Source organism: Tachysurus fulvidraco, chromosome 13 (genome assembly GCF_022655615.1).
Source record: "Tachysurus fulvidraco isolate hzauxx_2018 chromosome 13, HZAU_PFXX_2.0, whole genome shotgun sequence".
NCBI classification, from domain to species: Eukaryota; Metazoa; Chordata; class Actinopteri; order Siluriformes; family Bagridae; genus Tachysurus; species Tachysurus fulvidraco.
Window position 1 is genome coordinate 15,576,755 of NC_062530.1, and position 24,229 is coordinate 15,600,983.

Consider the following 24,229-nt stretch of genomic DNA (forward strand, 5'->3'; position numbering starts at 1 on the left):
GGGAAATTGTTTCACTGCCTCTAAGAATCTGGCGCACCAGATGATCCATTACAAATCTATTAATAAGGCTTATCTTACTCCTAGTGTTCTGTACAAGATGAGGTTTAGATCTGATCCCTATTGTCATATTTGTAATAACTCTATAATAGGTTCATATATGCATATGTTCTGGGAATGTCCTAGAATACTTTCCTTATGGACTTATGTATCCTCCACTCTCTCTGACATTTTGTATATGGACATACCCAAGGATCCACTACTTCTTCTGTTACTAGATGACTCGACTCTTAAACTAAATATTGATCAAAAAAGGATACTCTTGGCGGCCAGTACGGCTGCTAAAAAGACTATTCTGAAACTGTGGTTTGAAACATCCATCTCTACAAACTTCATCTGGCTATCTTTCTTCAGAAATATTGTTCTGTTAGAATGTACCACTGCCAAACTCAATGGTGCAAAAGATCGGACTATCGGAAGCTGGGAAGAAATGGCTGAAATTTTACTGGACAAATTGAAACACTGATAACAATTTAAACGACTATAAGGGCTTTGATCTTAATATTCTATTATATAATGTTGTACAATATTATTTCTTAATCATGGCATCTGATGTATATAGTTTGATGTTTTGTAATAAGTAAATAATAAATAAATAAATAAATGTTGATCACAAAAAAAAGAAAAACACTACAATGGAAGAAACAGCTCCACACATACACACAAGCCCAAAACAACATGAAAACACCACCCCACATATGCACAAAAGACCAACGAAAAATAGTCAGCAAAGAAACAGATAATTTCCCACAAAAAATACATACATATACATACATATACATGTGTACACATGTATACACATACAGTACACACACACACACAAATAAATAAATATAAATATAATATATAATTTATATAATATCTAAAATGTTTCACGTTGGAGAAGCCTTTTATCCTGATCTTCTCCTCTAGACGTTTTTTTGACCCACTCCACCCCAATATATCTAAAGGCGCTGACATTATGCACTGCTCGTTTAGAAACATTATCTATTCGTGGTGTTATCACATATAGCACCACACATGTTATTTATTTAATTCGCTGCCCGTGTGGCTTAGCATATGTGGGCAAAACAACGAGAGCGCTTTGGACTAGAATTAGTGAGCACTATTAGGACAGGGGATGAATGTAGTCCTGTCGCCGCTCATTTTAAACGAACTGGGCATAATGTCAGCGCCCTTAGATATATTGGGGTGGAGTAGGTCAGGAAGAAGAAACATTGCTTTTTAATAAATGAATAAATATGGGAGTTTAAACAGTGTTGCAGACATTACATTTTTTTCACTTTAGCAGTTTCTTTTGTCCTGCACCTGCCAGAAGGTGGGATGTGCACACAATTACTTATTTAATAGATTTTGTTTACATGAAAGACCAGGAAACGTTTTGGTACTGAACAAAGTGCAATGGCAAGTTAAACTTTGCTCATGAACCATAAATATATAAAACAGTTTCAGGTAATAGTTCTAGCCCAACTGATAGATCTTGTTTTTTCACCATTATGATGTTTCTTGACATTTTGGGAAATGTGAACTTCATATTATTTATTTTCTGTCTTTTAAAATGATCTCAGGTTTTTGTGCCACACCCAGTTAACTTTAACTGCAAATAATTATTACACAAACACAAGTTTAATTTATAGTTAAAAACAGCCTGGATTTTTTACTTTTATGATTGCTTTTTCTCTAATGCAGTTAAGAATGTGTAATCCAGGGAGGGAACAAAGAGCTACGATCTCCACCCCTTATACTCTTCTCACAGAAACACATGCTACCAATTTGACTTGTGCATGTGTATTAAATCGGCAGTCGTGAAAGACCAGAGTGTTTTGAGAGTTTTAAGAAAACCTACAAAGGATATGTAGCTTTGTGGCCAGTTTAGTCTGTAACAGTGGGATGCCATATAATTTAAACTTGAACTTAATCTAGAGGGGTGCAGGATGGAATCGAATGGCAACCCATGGGAACGTCATTTGTTTTATAGGTTAGTGTCAGAGAAGGAGACACAACCGCTATTTTTCATGTCAGCATTTTTTAGTATTTTGAAAATATTTGCAGAGCAAAGCTTTCTTCTTCCGTCTTGTCCTGGACTGGTCTGAGGTGGGGAAAAAGGAGACAAAAGCCTGACAATCAGATACCAAGTACTAGTTTATTTGATTATCTCTTCTAGTTAATGTGTAATCCCAATGAAGGCAGTGATTTCATGCCTTCAGCTGTGTACATTTCCTTGATTTATGGAAAGGTTCATAGTCTAATTAAAGGCTGTGGGTTCCTCACTTAGCTCGGATTCACTTGTTGGAGCTTCTCACATGGGACAGACATGGCTAAAGGAGTATATATTTCTAAAACCCTGGCTATTGCCACAGTGGTGCTGACACTGTCTGCACTTGGTGGCATCATTGTTATGGTCACCCTCTACCAGATGCAGATAGCAAAACAACCACCACTGCCTCTACCAACCCTCCGTCCTACTACGCCGATTCCAACAGGACTTCCACCAACACTGAGACTTCCTGACAATTTGATTCCAGACAGCTACGAAGTCAACCTTAAAACACATCTCTACGCAGAACTACCCAATGCCACCGAGCAAGTTTATATTTTTGAAGGGAACTCGACAGTTAGGTTTAAATGCGTGAAAGACACATGGACTATCTTTCTTCATGCCCTGGATCTATCAATCGACAAAGTTATAGTGACTCATACTAACACAAGGGAGAACATAGCAGTAGAGAGATATACTTTGCACAATGACTCTCATTTCTTTGAGATCATTCTTAAGAAACAGTTAGTAGGAAATGGGGACTATTATGATCTTTTCACTAAATTCAGTGGGGAACTCCTAGATGATTTAACAGGTCTTTATAGAAGCCAGTACACAGAGGTAACTAATGGCAAAGAAGAGGAAAGGTAAGCATTTTTTTTTAATATTTAAATTGCTTGTATATGAAAAGTGTTTATGCTCATATTGCCTAAAATAGCACTTTCTCTGTCTAGTATTATGTACTATAGACTCAGTGCCTGTACAGTTTTAAGTATTCCCTACTAACCCAGCTCATGCTGTGTATCGGACTGTGAGTCCCTAAGACTGGAGCTGAGAAACCCAGCTTCACATCACTGTAACACAAGTACATTGCTAGCTGAAAATACTTTCTAAAAATGTTCATTGTTGATTTCAGCTCCACATTATTCTGTGGACTCTGGTTTTTCTTTATGGCATGTTATTCATGAAGCTGGAATCATGCAGTGGGGTTTGTGTGTGTCCAAGTCCAAAGAGGGAACAGAACACAAAAACTCACACATTCCCTTCCAAATATCAGATTACCCAAAGCCATTTCTTGGCCACGGCAGTATTTATGTTACTGTGTTTATTGTAGAAGGAACCCCCAACCCTGTTCATACCCAGTTTTATTGCTTTCTTCTTTACCTATCTTCAAGAAAGTTATCTCAGCTGTAATGTTTCAAGCAAAGGAGTTCTGAATAGCACATATTTGTACCCATAACTGATGTGACATGAAACAATAATTAGAAATATTTAAATTTCCTGTCTACGCTCTTGTGCAGTTGTGGGTTATATATAAATACCTTTTCCAACAGATTTCTCGTTGCAAGCCAGATGCAGGCCACAGAAGCTAGAAGAGTATTCCCTTGCTTTGATGAACCAGCTATGAAAGCAGTTTTTAATATTACTATTATCCACAGACCAAACACCATTGCCCTTTCCAATGCCAAAATTGGTAAGAGACAGGAGTGGCTTTGTGATAACTATTAAAACATGTTTGTGTTGGAATTAAGTTAATATAAGATAACATCTTCGCTAAATGGTGATAAGTCTTGCTTTGATACTTTGCTCAATTGTGTTAATTACATTGCATGCCTTGATGAACACAGATTACAAAAGTGAATATAAGCATAACATAAAGCACTTAAATAACATTAGTGTAAAAACTCTTTTTGTATTCAACAGACTATGAACGATATGTGGATGAAAATATGTGGATTGCTTCGACATTTGCTCCAACACCAATCATGTCAACATATCTCTTGGCTTTCACAGTAAATGCATTTAAGGCTGAAACTGGTAAACATGATAACAAGGACATATCGGTGTGTTGCTGTTTAATAATATTTGTCTCTTTATTATTATTATTATTATTATTATTATTATTATTATTATTATTATTATTATTACGTCATATGTCATTTTGTTTAAAGTAAAAATTAACAGAGAGAAAGTAAAATCATCTGAGTTCAACACTATAAAATTGTTGATTATGTACATACTGATATACATATTGATATGTAAATTCTTGTAATAACAGTTGTATTTAGATTGAATTAAGAATTTTAGGCAAAGTCTACATTTAACATTCATTTATAATTTATTTATTTTCGTTTCTGAAGATATGGGGCCGACCTGAGGCGGTGGATGCTGGACATGCCAAGTATGCACAGGGTATCACTGTGAAGATTCTGCGCTTCTACGAGACGAAATTTAACCTGAAATATCCATTAAACAAACTAGGTGAGATTAAAATGTTTGGGTTAAACCATAGCAGAAAACCACAGCAGAAGGTACCATTTTAGTAATTGGTAATGTACACCATATGTACTTGTATTCACAGATCAGATTGCACTCCCTGACTTCAGTGCAGGTGCTATGGAAAACTGGGGTTTAACAATGTACAGAGAATCAGCTCTGTTGTGTAAGGAAGGTGTGTCCTCTTCCTCTGATACAGAATGGGTTGCAATTGTGGTAGCTCATGAGCTGGCACATCAGGTATAATTATACACTTATTTATACAAATTTAATTAAAAAACTGCTTTAGGCTCTGTGTGTACAGCCAGTGGCACATTTTTATGACACTAAATAACTATAGACTTTTGATGTTTTAATTGGATTTATTAATTCATGATCAATATTGCTGGAAATCTAGTGGTTTGGGAACCTTGTCACAATGAACTGGTGGAATAACCTGTGGCTGAGTGAGGGATTTGCCACATACATCTCATACTTGGGAGTGGCTGACATCGAGCCTACATGGAACATGGTACATTCCAAACATTTCAAAGAATTGTTATACATTAACATTTAAATTTACTGCAATCAATTCCTTATTTAGTGATTTCAGACATTTTTCCCTTGAATGATCCATATTGCTTCAACTAAACCTTTTAACTTTAGCTGTCACATGCAAATCTAGATTCTATCTAGATTCTTACATCTGTGAATCTACTCTTATTTTCAGAGAGATATGTTTGTGCTTAAAGAACTACATCCAGTCATGGAGATGGATTCACTGAACACTTCACATCCTCTGAGCTTGAGGGAGTCTGAAGTTGAGACAACATATGATATCTTACAACTATTTGACAGCATCACCTACAGCAAGGCTGGTTTGATGTCTCTTCATTGCCCAACTATATATATATATATATATATATATATATATATATATATATATATATATATATATATATATATATATATCATCAAGATATATAAGATCGTTTAGATGTTACTTAGTGAGCAAGTTTCTTTGTCCTTTCAATAGGGTGCAGCTGTACTTAGAATGTTGTCTGATTATATTTCGGAGGAAAAGTTTTTTGAAGGGCTTGTGGTAAGTTGTGTGTGGTGAGCAAGCCTAGCACAGTTCAATATTTTTATTTTTTATTTTACTTATAATAATGCCTAATCATATAAGCTTCATTTAAATCTGTTACAACTACTTCATTTTAGTGCTACCTTGAGAATTACAAGTACAAGACTGCTGACACTACAGACCTGTGGAAGTGTATGCAGAAGGTAAATGTGCTAGAGCTACTTGCATATGTAAAATAACAAATTCTCAACAGTAATAAAGAATGAACTCAATTGTTTTTGTCATGTGCACATACTAACATATAGTATGTGGCTAGAAGTTTATGGACACCTGGCCATTAGACACATTTGTGTTTTTAAACATTCCATTCCATTGATATTATAATAACATCCTGGGAAGGCCTTCCACTAGCGCTTCGGGCCTGGCAGAGTGGATTTGTCAATTCAGTCACAAGCAGATAAGTGAAAACCTGGGGTGAAGACGTAGGGTGCAGTCAGCTTCCAAGTTCATCCCAAATCTGTTCAGTGGGGATAAGGTCAAGGTTCTTTGCAAGTTCTTCCACTCCAACCTTGGCAAAGATGTACCTCTCTTTGTGCACAGGGGCATTATCATATGGGAGTATATTTGCAACCCTTAGTTCCAATAAAGGGAAACCTTAATGCTACAACATACAAAGACATTATGATAAATGTGTGCTTCTAAATTTTTGCCTCAAAATATAGGTGTAATGACAAGGTTGTCCAATAAGCGGTGTCCAATCTTATCCGGAAAGGGCCAGTATGATGCAGGTTTTCATTCCAACCAAGCAGAAGCCACACCAGAGTCTACTAAACGCCAAGAACAACTGATTAAACAGGTGGAATCAGGTGTGGCTTCTGCTTGATTTGTATGAAAACCTGCACCGACACTGTCCCTTTGTGGATATGATTGGACACCCTTTGTATATACCATACTATCACTTAATAATGCAATGTATTGTCATTCTCAGGCTTCAGGAAAGGAAGTAGAGAGCCTTATGACAACATGGACAGATCAAGCAGGCTACCCAGTCATTAGTATAAATACCACCACTGGAGAAATTGTTCAGGAGCAGTTCCTTTTAAATCGAGCCGAGGACACTGGGTGAGCTCCATGCCAAAAATTTATTTATTTATTTATTTATTTTTTACATCAGTTACATCTGAAAGGAACACTTCATCCAGAACCCGCCATTACACATTCATTCATTCATTCATTCAGTCAGTCAGTCAGTCAGTCAGTCAGTCAGTCAGTCAGTCATTCGTGTTCAGTAACCATTTTATCCTAGTCATGATTACAGTGGATCTGGAACCAGTCCTAGTAAGAGTGGGAGAACAACAGTGCGCACACATTATACCTAGGAGCAATTTAACATAGCTAAGTTTCCTATGTGCATTATTATAGACAGTGGGGTGGAAACCCATGAAAACAAAGAGAGAACAACTCAAACAGACAGTAACCTATGGTCAGGGTTGAAACAGTGGCCCTCGAGTGTGAGACAGCAATGCTACCACTGCATTACCATCTCACTCAAGCTACATAAGTATTAAAAGTAATTTTCTGTATTAAATACACTGCCTACACAGGCCTGTTGGTCTTAGAGCTGGTAAACATTATGTTTACATGAATGTCTGGTTAAATATGGTTTAATGAGCTAAAATCCATCCTGAATGGAAAATAAATCATTCTGACTCTTGGTACTTTTGATTTTTTGATTTATTTACTTATTTATTTTTTTGAAATGTCATTATATTTTGTTTATGGAAAAAGAAAAACCCATGCTGTAATGAATGTGAAGCCTGAAACTTCACTCTTTTATGAAGTTTTTGTTTTCCCCATAGGCTTCAATGGCAGATTCCAATTAACAGTATGAAATCTGATCCCACTCAAACAGACCCAATTTTACTGAAAGAAAAAGGGCCCGGTAAATCTCTTTCTCTCACTCTCACTTTGTTTCTTTCTCACCCTCACTCACTCACATACCCTCTGTCTGTGTCTGTGTCTGTGACTGATTGACTGACTGACTGACTGACTGACTGATTGACTGACTGACTGACTCACTGACTGACTCACTGACTCACTCACTCACTCACTCACTCACTCACTCACTCGTGTACTCTTTCTCTCACCCATCCTCACCTCACCTCTTCTCTCCTTTGTGAAAAGCTATCACTGAATTATACAAGCTGTGCTTGCATTAGGAAACAAATAGGAAACATAGTTATAGTATGACACAGTAACCAATGCCCACAAACATGTTGTCTCTACAGTGGGAATGCCTGTTTTTAAAGTCACTAATGATGGATGGCTATTAGTCAATTTAAACTGCAACGGTTATTATAGAGTGAACTATGATGAACAGAACTGGAATAGACTTATTAACCAACTGGAGAGTAATCATCAAGTGAGTATTTATGTTCATTTCATTATTCCTTAAACAATATTGTTGAGATTCAGCTGTTCTTCTTAGAAACAAAAGAGACTGGCCATTTCAGTCCCCCCCTGACAGTATTGTGTGCTTCTTCATAGACTATCCCACTTATCAACCGAGGCCAGTTAATTGATGATGCATTTAATCTTGCTAGGTAAATACATTTAATATTTTTTTCTGATTGTAAATGTATTTTGTTTTTTGTTTTGTGTTTTTAGAGATGGGATCATTTTACTACACTTTGTTATCTTTATCAGTCACATATGCCAAGACATAAAAAAACTGCAATATTCTCTCGTCTTAAGTTTCATATTCATACATGCACGTGTTACCTTGTCTTTTGAAGGGCCAAATACATCAATGTCACGCTGGCATTGAGCACAACAAAGTATCTGATAAATGAAACTGAGTATGTTCCATGGGAGTCAGCTCTGAACAACTTGGGTTACTTTATTCTCATGTTTGATCGCTCTGAGGTCTACGGCCCCATGCAGGTGAGTGTAATGTACACAGGACCCTATGGGTAGAGTGAGAGTGCACAGATAATCAGAAAAGACTGAGGACTGGTCTGTTATTCCATTTTCTGTTTACAGAAATACTTACGAAAGCAAGTTGACCGACTTTACATCTACTTCCAAGAGTACAATGATAATGCAACTGTTCCAATGAACCTTTCTGACCAGTATGTATCTAACTGGTTTCTCCAAATTCCTTTAATATATTAAATGCATTATGTAATTGTATGCTAATATCTCTGCAGGTATAATCAAATAAATGCCATTTCAGTGGCCTGCAGCAATGGTGTTAAAGAGTGCTTGGATATGGCAACAACGCTGTTTGACGAGTGGCAAAATGGGACAGATCGGTAAATTTACTGCATTATATTAACACCTGCATTTAGGCCACATTCAGCTAATTATTGTTTAAACAATCAGTCTAACTGTCTTATGTGTCAGTCACATGGTCCAATATTTTAGCTCACCTAAAAATTGGGTGTTCTTATACAAAATGTGCTTTGTCTGTCAACCATCTGCAAATAAATACTAGGAAATATAGCTATACTATAGGCAATAAGCTAATATAGTAATATAGGATTCATTTTAATAAGGACTCCTATATTTAATATTATATATTAATTAATTTTTACTGGATTTGAGAATATATTAGGACATTTTCATCAATTGTAATCTTATTCTTACCAGTTAATCATTCTCTTATTAAGGATTCCACCTAATTTAAAGTCCACCATCTACTGCAATGCTATAGCAGCTGGAAATGAGGATGACTGGGAATTTGCATGGAAAAAATATGAAGAATCTAGAGTTGCCTCAGAACAAGATGTACTAAGATATGCATTGTCCTGTACCAAAATGATCTGGCTCTTAAACCGGTAAGCATTTTGTGACATCATAATCCAACCTCTGTGGCCACACTTATCACACACCTATAATGTCATTCATTCCCATGCAGATACCTTGAGTACACTCTAGATCCTAACAAGATAAGGAAAATGGATGTAGTGTCTACAATTAACTACATTGCCAGGAATGTAGCTGGACAAGCTCTTGCATGGGATTTCATTCGGGCCCAATGGGACTACATAAGTCAGCTGTGAGTATTGTTTTTTGTTTTTAAGAAATCTGACCTTGTAATTACTGAAAAAAGCCCTAATTTCAGGATATGATCCAAGTTTGTAGGGTTTAGCCATTTGTTATTTCCAACTGTGAAAGTCATGAGTAATACAGTTGATACTAAAGTTTACACGCAATTCAGGGATCAAAGGTTAAGTTTAGCAGTTAGTGAGCACTGTGTTTTTATAGTTTGTCCTCTTGGTTACTAGGCAATACAATTATCCACCTGGCTAATGCTCATTTCCTCAAACAGGTACGGAGGTGGAATAATGTCCTATGGAAGCTTGATTAATGGCGTGACTGAGAGGTTCAACACAGAGTTTGAGCTCCAACAGGTGAAAAACGCCCAACAGGATGACATTAGTTTCCTTAAACTCTAATGACACATTATATTCTATGGTTCCACCTCAGAATGCATGGATTAACCTCCACGTTTTCTAATTGTCCCTGTCTAGCTGAAGCAGTTCAAAAGCGAACATGATGGGGATAGCCTCGGGCCAACCTCACAAGCTCTTGATCAGGCAATTGAGAGGACTGAAGCCAACATTAAATGGGTGAAAGAGAATAAACAGACTGTGTTGAACTGGTTCAGAGAACAGACACAGGTCCCCTGAGCATTTGCACAACTCAGTATGCATAGAAGAGCTAGAGCAATGAGAAACAGATGTTGAGTACTGGTGTGGTTATAGAGACAACATCCTGTGTTTCACAATGTTTTGTTTTTCCACAAGCAAAGCCTGTTTCATAAGGAAATCTCATCATTGAATCGAAAAAGAAAACCGGCCTTTTTCCTTTTTTCCAGAAAAGACTAGGTTAGTCAAACTGATGAAATTGAGATTAGGGATAAATATAACAATTAGGTATTGATCTGATTAAAATTAAGAATTATGTGATCATTCATCATTTTAAAGAATTTTTATACTAAACCAAACTGATTATTATTGCATTGAAAATAACCATAGATTTGTTATAGTTATCTATATTACTGGTGCTGATTGAATGCCTAATGAATACAAAATGTTATATAAATACATTTTAGTCTCAACATTAACCTGTGGATTTTATGGATTTAATTTAATTTATTGCTTCACCCATGTTAACACAGATGATGTATCATCCAAGCTACTTATTCGGGCATATTATTTTAAGTAAATAATTTTATTTACTCATTTAGTATATTTTGTAAGTATAGTAACTAGTATAGATTCATATGCATAAATACCTTGCCTAAAACAATCTCTTTTGAATTAAATTAAAATATAAAACCTTTGGATTAATATTATTGTTCTCTTAAACGTAATTTTCCATTTGATCAATATCCATTTAATGTTATTGTAGGTACACTTAGTTGACCGTGAATTAGATCCACATGCCTTATATCTGTACTCATTGGCATCATATGAGTACAGGTATAAGGCATCACAGTATAGAGGCTCTTTGTAGGTAGAAAACTACTGACTGTAGTCCATCTGTGACTATATCAATTTTGCCACCTGTCTTCTCCCTGTGTACCTAAGAAAATTTATTTTCCCCTGAAAAATCCCAGAACTGCTTCTGTACCAAAGACATGTCAGCCACACAAACAACGTACCAAGAATGCTCCACAGCCCAAAGAACATCTGGTTAGTGGTGATCACAGTCTATTGAAGGAATGGTGTGACTGTGGCTGATAATATGTAGTTCGTTAAAAATTGTCTAGCAGTAAAGAAAAAACACTAGAACAACTACATTTCCAAGGTAATAATATTTGACATAATCCTAATACAAAGCCCTGCACCGACACAAACCTCAATTATTAATAAAATGTCATTTATTAGTTCTTTACATAAAAATGTTTATATAAACATATCTGAGTTTACTGTATGAAGTACATCTGGGTATGAAGTATGTCTTGGTGAGAAAATGCTTTACAATTTTCATCCATGAATTTGATGTACTGGTCAGTCATCCTGAAATAAGAATATAGCTCAGTGTGACATTACAAAATTGCCTTACTTTTATCAGACAAAGTTTGACTTTACAGTAGAATAAGGCAGATTAAGATGAATGGTGGTTAATTTTATTTAGCATGACGATTTAACAAAACCCGATATTATTTTACATAAGATGTTCTATTCCTATTACAAAAAAAAAAATTCTGAGGCCACATTATAAACATCCTAATGCATCGGTTTCTGTTTTTTGCTAGTAAAACTGCTGTTAAAAACTCAGGTCTGTCCAACTATGCATAGTATCACCAGTTCAAATACTGATTGAGTAGTCACTATCTTACCCACTCATCCTCCTCAGCCCCTTCACCCAGTGCGGCTGGCTTCACTTTACTTGGCGCATCTGCTTTGTTTGACATTATTTTTTCTGTCCATGATTCCCCAGCTGCCTCATCTCCTGCAAAGTTGTGCTTCGTGACAGTGCCAGCATCCAATTTGGCAAAGGAAACTTGGAACATAAAAAAAGAAATAATGTATCGATATCTTAATATCCAGTTAGTTTCAGCAACATTGCTATTGCAAGGCACAGGCAAAGACACACTCACAGATAAAGGGACCATCTCCTTTAGTCTTTATACGGATATCCTGTCCTATTTCCAGCTCTGTCTTCTCCAGTTCAGCCTCTAAGATCCAAAAGGCTAAGGCTTGGTTGGGACAATGCTTCTGTGTGATAGTAAGCAGTTCCTTTTTGTTCACTATGCCCTTCAGCTGCTCCTTGGTAAGATGATCTGATTCACCTTTGGCTTCGAGTTCTGTGTATTTAACAAATGAGCATATACAAAGTCAAGTGTTTAAATGTTTTGTGTATCATGTGATTTAACACAATCCTGTTGGTGAAGTGCTGTTTGTAGATTTTTCCAGTCACCACAAGTTCTGCAATACACATCTGGAACTAATGGGATTTCCTTTTAGAAAAAAATAGGATGGAATGTTGGAATCTCTTTTAGAGAACTTGGAGATAAAAAAAACTTTGTGCCAGAATCTGTCTGCAAAGAAAAAGCCATATTTTTACAAGATATTTTAATAGGAACATCTGTACACCTGCTCATTTATGTAATTATCTAATCGGGCAAGGGCAGCAGTTCAATACATAAAATCATGAACTACTGTTAATGCTCACACAAACACCAGAATGGGAAAATATGTGACCTCAATATGTGACCTTGGCATGGTGTTAGCACCATATGGGTTGGTTTAGAATTTCTCAAAATCTGCTGATCACCTGTGATTTTTAAACGTTAACATCTGTGTGGAAGTTTACACTGAATGGCACGAAAAACATATGCTGTCTGGCAACAACAACCGTGCCACGATTAAAGTCAGTGAGATCACATCTTTCCCCAGTCTAGTGTCTGGTGAGAAGGTTAACTAATATGCTTGACCTGCATCTGCATGACTGTATGCATTGGGCTGCTGCCACATAATTTGCTGGATAATTTCATTTACAGTAAAGCGTTGAGGTTTGCCAATAAATTGCATCTTCAGAAAGCGCATTCTCTTGGTCAGGGTTACAGTGGATCTGGAGCCAATTCCAGTAACACCAGGTGCAAGGCAAGAGAATTCAATTCAGATGGGAAACATGTCCATTGCCTGGTGCCATTCATTTACGTATTCACAAATTTTCACCTATGTTATGTATTCATCTATGGACAAGTTAACAAGTTAATTATATGTTTATGGGGAGTGGAGGGGGAGTAGAAGGAAACTGGATAACTGTCAATTATATAAAACAAAAAGAATTCTTCATTTGCCACATATACATTAGACAGCAGTAAAATTATTTTTTTTGCATATCGGAGCACATGGTCAGCCATGATATGAGAATTGAGGGCCTTGCTCAAGGTCCCAACAGTGGCAGAGCTGTGAACCCCCTGACGAACCCCCTGACGAACCCCCTGACCTCCTGCTAAGTAAACCTGTAACTGTTGACAGGTGATCAAATAGTGTTGATGCATGTCAACTGTGTTAAAAATTTCCTTCTACTGCATTTCCTTTTCAGTTTATTGCTGGGTGAGTTTGTGATAGCAATTATATTCATTCAGACGTTATTGCATGCAGTAGATTTCTGTTGTGCCATCTGAGTCAGTCAGTAGCACATAATAATCTATTATATATTAAGTACAAAGGTTAGGCAATTATACAGACACAGATTTCCTTGTAATTAACTTTTGCAATAAAAGTACTTACTGTAGGATGACATAAGATAACCGGTGTTGACCTTCCTGGATTCACTGAAGTTGGGCTCTATCTCATTGCCCTTGGAGTCATATTTTCTGTAGTGGATTCGACTTGGATTGATATACAGGATGTTATAACGCACCTACAAGCAAAGAAAAGCTCTGTTTGAACTAAAACTAATGGTAATAATAAAACAAACAGATTTTGTGGACATTGTAAAGCTGGAAAAAACAAACAAAACATCTAATTACCTTTTTATTATTGATGTCTGAAAGGGCATGGCGTGACACATCATACAGCGTTCCCTCTAAAATCACTCCAGGGCCACTGAAACAGATTATCAGTCAAAGTCAATGTCATTGTTTTGTGTAGAACAAATGTTTTTGTTGTTTTTATTTTTCTAAATTTTTTTCTAAATTCATATCTTACCTCTGATAAATAGATGGCTCCCATGAAAAAGACAGTTTCTCGTTGTGAACGGGTTTATTTTGTAACGCTGTGTTGTCATATATACGACTCATTTCGCAGGTTCCGCGAGTATGTTTACAAACAAAACAAAACTTCATAAAAAACTTATTGTCGCTTCCTCGTTTTACGTCATCAGTAAGCGACACTGTTGATATTCGGGGAGAAGTGAGGGCAAATATTTGTGGATTATGGAATCAAGGATGATCGTTATACATGCGCTTATTTGGTCATGAACGTTTATTTGGGGTTTTATGCGAGGATAAATTAAGTTAATTTACTTTCTCTTTTTGAAGTTTATTAGGCGAAACGAATTGGAGCTTGTCACATTACTGAGAAACTGACACATTTCTCCCCTTAATGATGTCCTGTTGTCCTTTAATCCTGACGTAATTCTTCCAAAATATTTAATAATAGAAACTTTATTAGAATGAGCACATAAAAGAAACCTGTGATTTGAAGCCCTGTTATATAAACAGAATATATAAAAAAAGGGACATGACATGAGAAAAAAAGATTCTTTTTTATTGCTTTAAAACAAAATGATTTTTTTAACTATTTTTGGTTACATATTAAACAGAATGTGATATATATATATATATATATATAAATAATTCATCGATACCTCTGTTCAATGTTAAATAAAAGTCCCTTTACAAGAAATGTCATGCTTTTCTTTGTTAAATATTGAATGTATTATTCTGTGTTTTATTAGTATGATTTATTTGATTGTGTGGAGCATCCTGCATATAAGTCCATGGGAATAAGCTGTTAATAATGAAATAACACATTAGAACATGTGCATTAAAGTCCCTGGAGGACAAGAGGTTAAGTTTCAGTGCTCTCACTGCCACACCCCGGGTTAGAGTTTTCCCCAGAAAAGAGACAGAGCAAGACAGTGCTAAAACCAAGCCCAGATCAATGAGGGCAGTTAAGGTTTGTGTCAGCAAGGAATAAAACCTGTGCCAAATCAAATATGTATATCAATAATACACTGAGGTAACCTTAATGGGAAAAAATATGAAATGTGTGTGTTTCATTTTAAATACTATTGTTAATTGAAGTTCAGGGTAAGTTAGTTAATGCCAGTCGAAATTCAAGTCTTCTGAGTATTGTCTTCATTGTTTTGTGCACAGCTGGTTGTTACATTTTCTTAAACCAGGATAGATAATAGCATTCTACAGAATGATTTCAGGATTATTTGTCAACAAGTGAAGTACACAGAATATTTTCCCAAAAGCTTCCCAAACATCACTGAATAAAAGATGAATGCAAATATTAGGCCAAAAAAGTGGATTTGCCACTTTGCAATAAAGAGAGTGGGATAACTTTTAACTCGTGTGTTTAAGTAATATAAAGTTTGTTAAAAAATCTATTTATTTTTTCAAAAACTGCTGATTATTATTCAGCTGAAAGTATATAAGGCAAATTACATGTTTTGATATAAGGCAAATTACATGTTAAAAAATGTCTGCACTCCTTTTAATATGCTCTAATCTCTTTATTAACACCTCATTCACACAGAGAATCTACCTTATCAGCTATTAGAAAGCTTTCTGTAATGAGACATTTATTTGACATTTATTTATTCACTTTCAGTCAGTCATTTCAGACTTCATGAGCATTCTGGCGTCTTAATTACGACAAGTAATGTTTTTGTCTCATTTAAGAGAAAAGACCGGTTGAAGGGGAAAGATCTGGCTTTAGCTGTCATGACATAAAGTGATAACAAGAACAAAACTTTCTTATGGATATTTTACAACATTAAATATAACTATGAATAGTTAAAACCATGATAATCTCATTAAGAAATTGAAGTTTTCCATCAAATAAAAAAAACACTTGCTGTGTTGTTACAGGAAAATAATCCACTTAAAGTGGGAACTTTCACATCAGGCCACGTCACACAAATATGTTATGGATTATTTCTTACATAACCGTGTGAAGTAGACATGTGAGAGTAATTGAAGATACTAGTTTACTGACAAATAAGAACATAAAACTTTAATCTCACCACATTTTTCCTGGCAGTGAGCACAATGTTTATGGACATCTCACTGCCAAGTTTATATTTTAACAAATATATTCTCGTGCAAAATTCAAACAATACATTTGCTTATTCGAGACATCTGAATAGGGCAACAATTGGGATGGCTTTCCTCAGCAGGAACTGGATAATTAAAAACTTTAAAACTGCCCAGGATTAAAAATACAAACAAGCTAGGCCCAAAGAGTAGGAAAACGTATAGTGGGTTGAAAGCTTAACACATCCATCTTGATCCATCTAAAATGAACATGCAGACATGACTAAAGCTCCATTTATGCAGTTTGAATATTAAAAAGCCAGTCATGGAGACCCAGTTATTAAAAAAACCCTCAATTCCTGTGAGGATCCATTTAAACCCAGAGTTGTTAAATGTTGCCAATTTCCATTCCATCCAAATGCTAATGTTAAATGTTTCCAAGTGTATAATAAATACATTTATATAAAATAATAAAATACACTGAAATATTTTGCCAGTGAGAAAGAAAAGGTATGATCTGAAACAGTATGTGCTTTATATGTGGTGAATAAGCAATGTAATTCATTGTTTTCAGTTGGACAAATCTGGGATTTGAGTGTCAAGCCTGAGCATAGGTTTTATAAAAACAACACTGAATTGGCTTCACCAGGAGATTATACATAACATTCTGACCACTTGGAAGCAGGCTATGTGGGTTGAAAGCTTAATTTGTCTTCCTTAAAGGGAAAACACTTCCAGATGTAGGAAGCATAAAAACAGAGCAAAAAATAAATGTCAAATATTTCGGTTAGTTCAGAAGTGTTGTCCAAATAACACTTCTATAACAGACAAACACATTAACCTGTATATATATATATATATATATATATATTTATTTATTTATTTTTTTTTTAAATATAAAGCTAATAAAGTAATAATACAATACAGCAGAACAGAATTCACGAGGATACAGTATCTTATTTTTTTCAAACTTCTTTTATGTCCCAGCCCGGTCAGGTAGTTTCTTCTCTACACATCTTCTCCGGGTTCTGTTTCGTTTAGTGCCTGTTAGTTGTCTCTTATTCTTCTGGAAAAGAATGAAAAAGAATCAACTTTATTGTCAAGTACCATGGGTTTGCATGTAGTACAAGGTATTTGTCTTGGTGAACTGGTGCACAGTAATGAAGCAAAAAAGCATGAATATAAAGAAACTATAAGCTATGAAAATCTATAAATATAAACATATAAATATAAGAAATTAAACAAAATAAAAATTGAAAAATTTAATTTACATTAGTACATGATGTGCAAAAGTGAACCAGTGCAATTATTCAAATAAAATTTTTTTTTATCATTTTTGATGATGAATCAATTATATACTGATTGGGTTTGAATGCATTTTCCATTTTCCCCCCTGTAGTTTAGCTTGTAATACATTATCATTTCAATATTTGACATGGTGGTGGAGCAATCACAATAGAAATCACTTGATTGTGTTCAGGCATGACATGCAGATACAGAAAGTGTTTATTATTTTATTTATTTTTGTGATTTGTTGTCGCCGAAAAATTCTTGATTTTGCTGCGGCTTTTTTTTTGTGGCTCAAACATTTTGATGCAACTTGCAGAGATTTTTTTTGTTTAAAACTACTTGGATTGGTGAAATTCACACACAAGTCTCTTCTTTTAATCTTCTAGCAGTGAGGACAGATGTAATTACTTTCTACAATAGCTGCACTCTTTTTTGACACATGAATCAAAGAGGGCTTTAGCTGAATGCGTGTTGTGATGATGTCACATGATGCATCTTGGAAATCCTGGTGGGACAGCACAGCTACCCCCATGGTCCTTCAATAAGCCATATCATATAGTTAATATTAAAGTGGATAATGTAACCTCACCTTCCCTTTAGTGGCTGTGAGTTGTTTGTCAGTAGCTTGTGTGATGTTTGGACTCTCTTCTGAAATCCTACCTACAAAAAGATTACAACTGAGGTCACAAAGAACACAATAACAGCAAACCTTTGTTTAACTCACAAGATAAACTAAATACAGTTCAACTTAAATATTTTTTTAGAAACGTCAAACTCCAGCAGATAAAACTTTAATATCTATTTATGATATTATTATGTAATAATTTCTATAGCAAGGTCAATTAGTCATGGGACGCTCCACATAATCGAAACCTCCTTAAAATAAATAAACCCAAAAAAATGAAAAAATAAATAAATACATTTATATAAATATATATATACACAATGGTTGTATTGTAAAATACTCCCTTATCTATTTATGGCCTTTGGCAGACACCCTTAGCGACATGAACCTAGTGGTTCTCTAGGTCACTCGACCTAAAACGCTGTTCAGGATTTTATTTATTTATTTATTTTCCCCACAAACAGGGAAAAGGTGCTAGTTCAAGTGTTGCAGGAAGAGGCAGGTCTTCACCCGTCGTTTAAAGATAGCTAGTGATTCAGCTGTTCTGACATCTAGGGAAAGTTCATTCCACCACCTCAGTGTTAGAAGAGGAAAAAGTCTTGCTGTATACCTACCTCTTACCTTGATAGTTAGTGGAACCAGTCAAGCAGTGTTGATGCTCCTAGGTTGCGAGGTGTAGTGCAAGGAGTGATTAGAGATTTGAGGTAAGAGGGAGCTGGTCCATTTTTGGCTTTGTAGAAAAACATCAGTGTATTGAATCTGATGTGTGCAGCTACTGGAAGCCACTGGGGTGGTATTTGAGAACATAAGCAGGTTGAAAACAAGTAGTTCAGCTGCATTTTGGATCATTTGCAGAGGACGAATTGCGTTCATAGTTAAACCTGAAAGCAGTGAGTTGCAGTAGTCCAGTCATGAAATGACAAGAGACTTAGACTTCTCATTTATACAACTAAGCAATTTATGATTAAGGGCCTTGCTCAGGGGCACAGCAGTGGCAGCTTGGTTGTCTGGGATTCAAACTCACAACCTTTGATCAGAAGTCCAACTCCTTAACCATTAAGCTAACGTTTCCCTAATCATTGCTGAATTGGTGTGGTATATTAGGAATAAAACACCTTGCGATGTGCTGCTATTTGAAAATACCATCAACATCAACAGAGCAGGCTCACTGTTTGTTGGCCGTTGCTGGCGAAGTATGTTCAACCACACGTTGCGTCTCTGACTCCAATTCCCAGGAGCTTCCACTTCATAAAGGTGCTCCCTTTGTTCATGGTGTATCTCAAGGAACTTCTTGCATACTGCACACAAAGATTGTTACCAGATGGATAAGTAAAGCTTCTATATAGAAATATAACATTTTGTTTATCATCATTATTATGTAATGGTTTACAAAATGCTTTGTAAAAAGCAAAAGTCTAAACTAAAGATCTAAACTAAAGTAAAAACAAGAGAATGACAACACTGCAAAACACAATTAATAGAAAAAACACTTACAGTATAAAACTAATAAGCTAAAAAAAAACACAAAATACTTCACGATTAATGATGGTATTCATATTTGGTGAATTTCCTTCAGGTGTTAAATAGCAAAAAGCAAAATTTCAATTCCATTGAAGTCTATTCACTTTCATTCACTGTACATCATATACCAATTAGACTGCCAGAAATCCTTGATTAGCAGAACCTCACCATCAGAGCAAAAGACAACATTTCTAGAAGCGTAACTATCCATATCAGGATAGCTTTCTTTTGACCTCAGCATAGTGTGCATCACTGAACTACAGTGACAGCCATTATATCTAAATCGAAAACAGCTGGAACATAAAATAATAACAGGAGTAGTCTTTCGGCCAAAATTTCTCTAAGGGACCATTGACAACTCATCCAAGATTTCACAAAAGCTTCCAAAAAAGATCAAAAGAACCACAGGCTTCTCTAGTTCCAGCTTACTTCAGCATTCATGACTCCAGTATGAATATGACTCATGGTGGAGCATAAAGACAAAAGCCACTTCTAAACAAGTAAAACATTAAAACACATCTACGCTCATTTGGGGCTGAAACATTTCTTTATAATTTGTTTTAGCTTACCTCTATACATACTGGGAGATATGGGGTAACTAATACCCAGGACCCTCTCTGTTGGCATGGACCTACAGAAATCCTGAAGCATTTGCAAGGCTAAACCTCTCCTCCTCCAGTGGCTGCGCACAAACACAGTGTCCAGCACAGGGAGAAGGTAACTCTGAGCAGTGTATCCATTGCAAAGGCTTCCTTAAAGAACAAGAGAACAACTTATGAAGATGCACAATGGTACAGTTAAACCAAACTATTAACAAATAATTATTAAACAGCTTGTATTGGACGATTAAGCAAGTAGAACTAAATAAATTTGGATAATATTTTAAAAAATGTTTATACAACAATGTGTTGAATTCTTAAAACACATTTTAAAATATTAACTTAAATGTATAATCACAGGGCTCTGGTAGTATTCTGGTTATACACAATATTTATGTTAAGACTTTTTTTTTTTTTTAAAGAAAAACCTACTGTATAACAAGTGAATATGGTTAAGCTCTCTGTTAGGAAACATTTATGTAACATTTACAAAAGAAGTATCCAATATCATAGTTTTGTAACAGTCTGAACCCCCTTTTCTGTCACAGGTCTTCAGGACAAGGTTTTGTGTGCTTTCCAGTTATTGCCAACTTTGCATGCTTTGTTTAGCACTATTATCGTCAAGAGAGGAAAAAAGAGGCTGCTGAGCAAATGCCTTTTTTAAACTTATGTAAGAAATGAACCACAGGGAAGAATAATAATGGAAATTGAATCAGATGGTGCTTTATCAGGACTGAAATAAGAAAGGATCATGGTTGATTATCTTTATTGTAGATCTGTCAAAGGTGATATTAATAAAACATGTAATTTGATGTTTACAGATGTGAGAGTCACACCTTTGTTTTTAAAAGTGTAAAAGCCAACTGCTTCTCCATCCTGCCAGAAGATTTTGCCATATTCTGACACAGGGTGAGTTGAGAAATACACATGTTCTCCCGGAGACCTTTCCAACATTCCAAACACAATCTGACTCAGCAGGAACAGTATAACTCTCTCCATTACTGATTCCACCTGTAGTGATAAAGGTAATAATAATAAAAGGTCTGGTATCAATATCTTTATTTCCATGAGTAATGCTATAAAATAAACTGAATCACAGATATAGACAGATCCTCCTTCCTTCTACATAAACAGATTTACTAACAGTTTAGGTTACATCTTGCTCAAGCATGTGATCAACTTACACAAACAAGTCCATTTCTGGATTTGCAGGATGTCTTCAAAACATCACTGATGGACCACCATTTGTGATGCATGTATATGGCAACCACTGAAAGAGTACAGAGTACATTACTTTAAAACAACAAACAAAAATAAATAAATAAATAAAAATAAAAAACTGAGTGAATAGGATTCTGAATTCGGTTAACCTTGTGTTTCATCTCCAGGTAAATGGAGGGCGAGAAGGTTATGAGGTGGATCTTTCTCACCAAACAGCCTGAGCTGGCCTATATTGTCATAAGTTACTTGTACCTGTAAGCAGTTGTTATAATTAACCAGATTTTTTTATATACAAATCAAGTAGGTTATAGGCTACTGATGTGTAGTCATGAGCACTGACCTCTGCTCCATTGTGAAGGCAAAATGATTCTGTGTCTGACTCGAGACATGACAGGTATTCAGAGTCAGGGCACAATGTATCATAATCCTGACAAGGCAGGTCCACGGGGTAGGAATTCACTGTAGCAATTAAGTTTTTTAGTGTTTATGGAAAATAAGTTAGTACAATACATAAGGTGTTATACAGTATACAAATTTAGTTTCAAGAGCTGTGCAACCTTTGAAATCTTTTACAAAACTTTTATAACTCTAGACTCTAGAGCAGCGACTATTATGCTCTCCCGAGCCATGGATATCTGTACCGTCTTCAGGTTTCATATTTGCAGTCTTGCACTGATTAAGAATTATTTTTTAGGAACCAACATAACAGTCCATTTGAACAATCCTCTTAACAGGTCCATTCTGCAAAGGATTTTAGCCATTTCCCCACTAATGAACCGAATTCTCGCACTGGCACATCATTTAATGTAATCCTCTTTGAAATTAAAATAAATTAAATTAAAATAAAATAATAATAAAATATTTTTAATGATATTAGATTTAACATATTTTAGATATCAACCACGTTTGATCTTTTTGTAATGAGGATTCAGACACGAAAAAACATTCCATTTATTTGCAAATCCTTAACAAGTTTACACACACACACACACACACTTCATGGTTTTATACCTTCAATATTTATGTATTATTAAAGTATTTGTTTTGAAATGTATAAAAAAGAAAGTAAAATTTACTGCATTAATTCTAATGTGCCTGTGACACAATGTATATTTATGGGTTTGGCCGATCTTTATTTTGAGGCCTACGTTGAGGCCTAAATGCATTTCTTCTTTACAACTTTTCACTATAAAGCCAACTGCATGTTGATATAAAATAAATAAATAAATAAACAAATAAACAAATAAATAAATAAATAACGATATCACCCTTAATACAAGGCTGTGTAAAGACGAAAGGCGGCGCTACAGCACAGTGAATCCGGCGTAGTGACGTCACTACGCCCTTACGCACAGACAAAAACAACTTCTCAAATAATGATTATTATTCGTATTAAACTGATAGTGGGTGCCAATAGTTACGCTAACAGGAATGTCTCTTCTTATTTAGAGACGGTTTATTTCCGCTGTTTGGTGGATAATGAGTCTATGTTTAGCTCAGGCCTAGAGCTTAAGGCTGTGCTTACAGACTATTTAGTTTAATTGTGTGCTGCAACATAAAGCAACATAATTTTATCATCTTTATATGTGCATTTTTATGTAATTTCAGGCCTGTGGTTTTGCTCCTACCTTGATTTCTGACCGGCAAGTTTGAGTTGGATTCCATTTTGAAAACCCAATGACCTTTGAAATGGTTGCAGTTGTGAAACAGCGCCACCTGCTGCAGCCTGGCGGTACAACGATTCATCCATTTTATCATCACATCATTAAATCACAGTAGCCTTATCTGCTAGTAATGATCATTTTTTGCCAGTAGCTTTTTTTTTTCTTTTTTTTTTTTTTTAGATTTTTTCTACTATTTATCTACCTTTTATGTAATAATACTCTTTTGCTTTAGAAGATCAACATTTTCACACACTTCAATATGGTGTCCTTGTCCCTAAGCTCAAAATTACAATTTAACTTTAAATTATAGTGACATTTCAGGGCTATAATCTTATTATCTGATCTAAACAAGGTTAAATAGAAACATTTTAATGGTTCCTTGGTTGAGTTTTAAATCCAGTTCAAGGGTGAAATTAGAGTTAGAGTTATTAGAGTAATAAATATGTTATTAAAACAATGAGCTTATTGCTATGTGCTTGAATCCATGACTAATCACTACACTTTAAAGGTAAAATGTACTGGTATCATACTGGTGAGTAACAGTCCACATCACACTCTGTAACATTCATAATCTTTCAAGAATCCATTTCTATTCCAGGCATCATAATACTACCCTAATAGGTTTATTAAGAGCAGCTTTTGTTGGATTGGAAACTAATTCTGTGGGAAATTAATTAAAATAACTGTATCGCACTACAGGCATATCTATAGTGCCACAGTGCACTGCATATAAACATTGCATTTAGTCTTATTCCGGAAGATAATTTCATTGGACTTTCAATGAATTAACGGAAATGACCAAATTATATATATGACATATGTATGTGGTAAATATACATTTTATACATAAACACTAAGCCATAATCCCATATATTGATAGCTGACATAATATTCCTTGTTATCAAGATGATATTAAGTAC

The 24,229-nt window shown here is 35.3% G+C and overlaps 3 protein-coding genes across 10 annotated transcripts; 1 reads left to right on the forward strand and 2 right to left on the reverse strand.

The window, feature by feature from the left end:
• Window positions 1-1,836: 1,836 nt before the first annotated feature.
• Window positions 1,837-12,170, forward strand: anpeplb (alanyl (membrane) aminopeptidase-like b). The gene is made up of 21 exons (XM_047822602.1): window positions 1,837-2,192; window positions 2,333-2,961; window positions 3,649-3,788; window positions 4,019-4,158; window positions 4,456-4,576; window positions 4,677-4,831; window positions 4,989-5,102; window positions 5,301-5,444; window positions 5,607-5,672; window positions 5,792-5,857; window positions 6,643-6,776; window positions 7,514-7,596; window positions 7,943-8,076; window positions 8,202-8,257; window positions 8,450-8,597; window positions 8,697-8,785; window positions 8,864-8,968; window positions 9,326-9,493; window positions 9,574-9,714; window positions 9,988-10,069; window positions 10,190-12,170. Exons 2-21 carry the CDS (start codon window positions 2,372-2,374, stop codon window positions 10,346-10,348), a joined length of 2,835 nt encoding a protein of 944 aa, XP_047678558.1. The 5' UTR covers window positions 1,837-2,192; window positions 2,333-2,371; the 3' UTR covers window positions 10,349-12,170.
• arpin (actin related protein 2/3 complex inhibitor) lies at window positions 11,523-14,499 on the reverse strand. The gene is made up of 6 exons (XM_027161792.2): window positions 14,330-14,499; window positions 14,152-14,227; window positions 13,910-14,042; window positions 12,268-12,474; window positions 12,007-12,170; window positions 11,523-11,683 (listed from the first exon to the last, which is right to left on the reverse strand). Exons 1-6 carry the CDS (start codon window positions 14,464-14,466, stop codon window positions 11,675-11,677), a joined length of 726 nt encoding a protein of 241 aa, XP_027017593.2. The 5' UTR covers window positions 14,467-14,499; the 3' UTR covers window positions 11,523-11,674.
• Window positions 14,500-15,934: 1,435 nt separating this feature from the next.
• On the reverse strand, window positions 15,935-23,382 carry fam169b (family with sequence similarity 169 member B). 8 transcript variants are annotated; one of them, XR_007144759.1, is made up of 10 exons: window positions 23,274-23,382; window positions 21,986-22,104; window positions 21,795-21,897; window positions 21,609-21,694; window positions 21,261-21,435; window positions 20,395-20,577; window positions 19,474-19,602; window positions 18,919-19,185; window positions 18,269-18,339; window positions 17,385-17,455 (listed from the first exon to the last, which is right to left on the reverse strand). XR_007144759.1 is itself a non-coding variant. In XM_047822795.1 (9 exons), exons 1-9 carry the CDS (start codon window positions 23,308-23,310, stop codon window positions 17,366-17,368), a joined length of 990 nt encoding a protein of 329 aa, XP_047678751.1. In that variant the 5' UTR covers window positions 23,311-23,382; the 3' UTR covers window positions 15,935-17,365. The 8 variants fall into 8 exon arrangements, 2 of the variants coding, with proteins under 2 accessions (XP_047678751.1, XP_027017163.1); XR_007144760.1 differs by having other exon boundaries at window positions 17,421-17,455; window positions 18,926-19,185; XM_047822795.1 differs by lacking the exon at window positions 18,919-19,185 and having other exon boundaries at window positions 15,935-17,452.
• Between the last annotated feature and the right edge of the window lie 847 nt (window positions 23,383-24,229).

Excerpts from the sequence above, each read along its gene's own strand:
- anpeplb (XM_047822602.1), top strand. The coding sequence starts at position 2,372 with ATGGCTAAAGGAGTATATATTTCTAAAACCCTGGCTATTGCCACAGTG. Across the intron at positions 5,103-5,300 it reads TCGAGCCTACATGGAACATG|AGAGATATGTTTGTGCTTAA; the intron begins GTACATTCCAAA and ends TCTTATTTTCAG. Across the intron at positions 7,597-7,942 it reads ACTGAAAGAAAAAGGGCCCG|TGGGAATGCCTGTTTTTAAA; the intron begins GTAAATCTCTTT and ends TTGTCTCTACAG.
- arpin (XM_027161792.2), bottom strand. The coding sequence starts at position 14,466 with ATGAAGTTTTGTTTTGTTTGTAAACATACTCGCGGAACCTGCGAAATG. Across the intron at positions 14,228-14,329 it reads GAGCCATCTATTTATCAGAG|TGGCCCTGGAGTGATTTTAG; the intron begins GTAAGATATGAA and ends AATCTGTTTCAG. Across the intron at positions 12,171-12,267 it reads AGGAGATGGTCCCTTTATCT|TTTCCTTTGCCAAATTGGAT; the intron begins GTGAGTGTGTCT and ends TTATGTTCCAAG.
- fam169b (XM_027161362.2), bottom strand. The coding sequence starts at position 23,310 with ATGGAATCCAACTCAAACTTGCCGGTCAGAAATCAAG. Across the intron at positions 21,898-21,985 it reads GCCTTCACAATGGAGCAGAG|GTACAAGTAACTTATGACAA; the intron begins GTCAGTGCTCAT and ends AACTGCTTACAG. Across the intron at positions 21,436-21,608 it reads CCAGAAATGGACTTGTTTGT|GTGGAATCAGTAATGGAGAG; the intron begins GTAAGTTGATCA and ends TTATCACTACAG.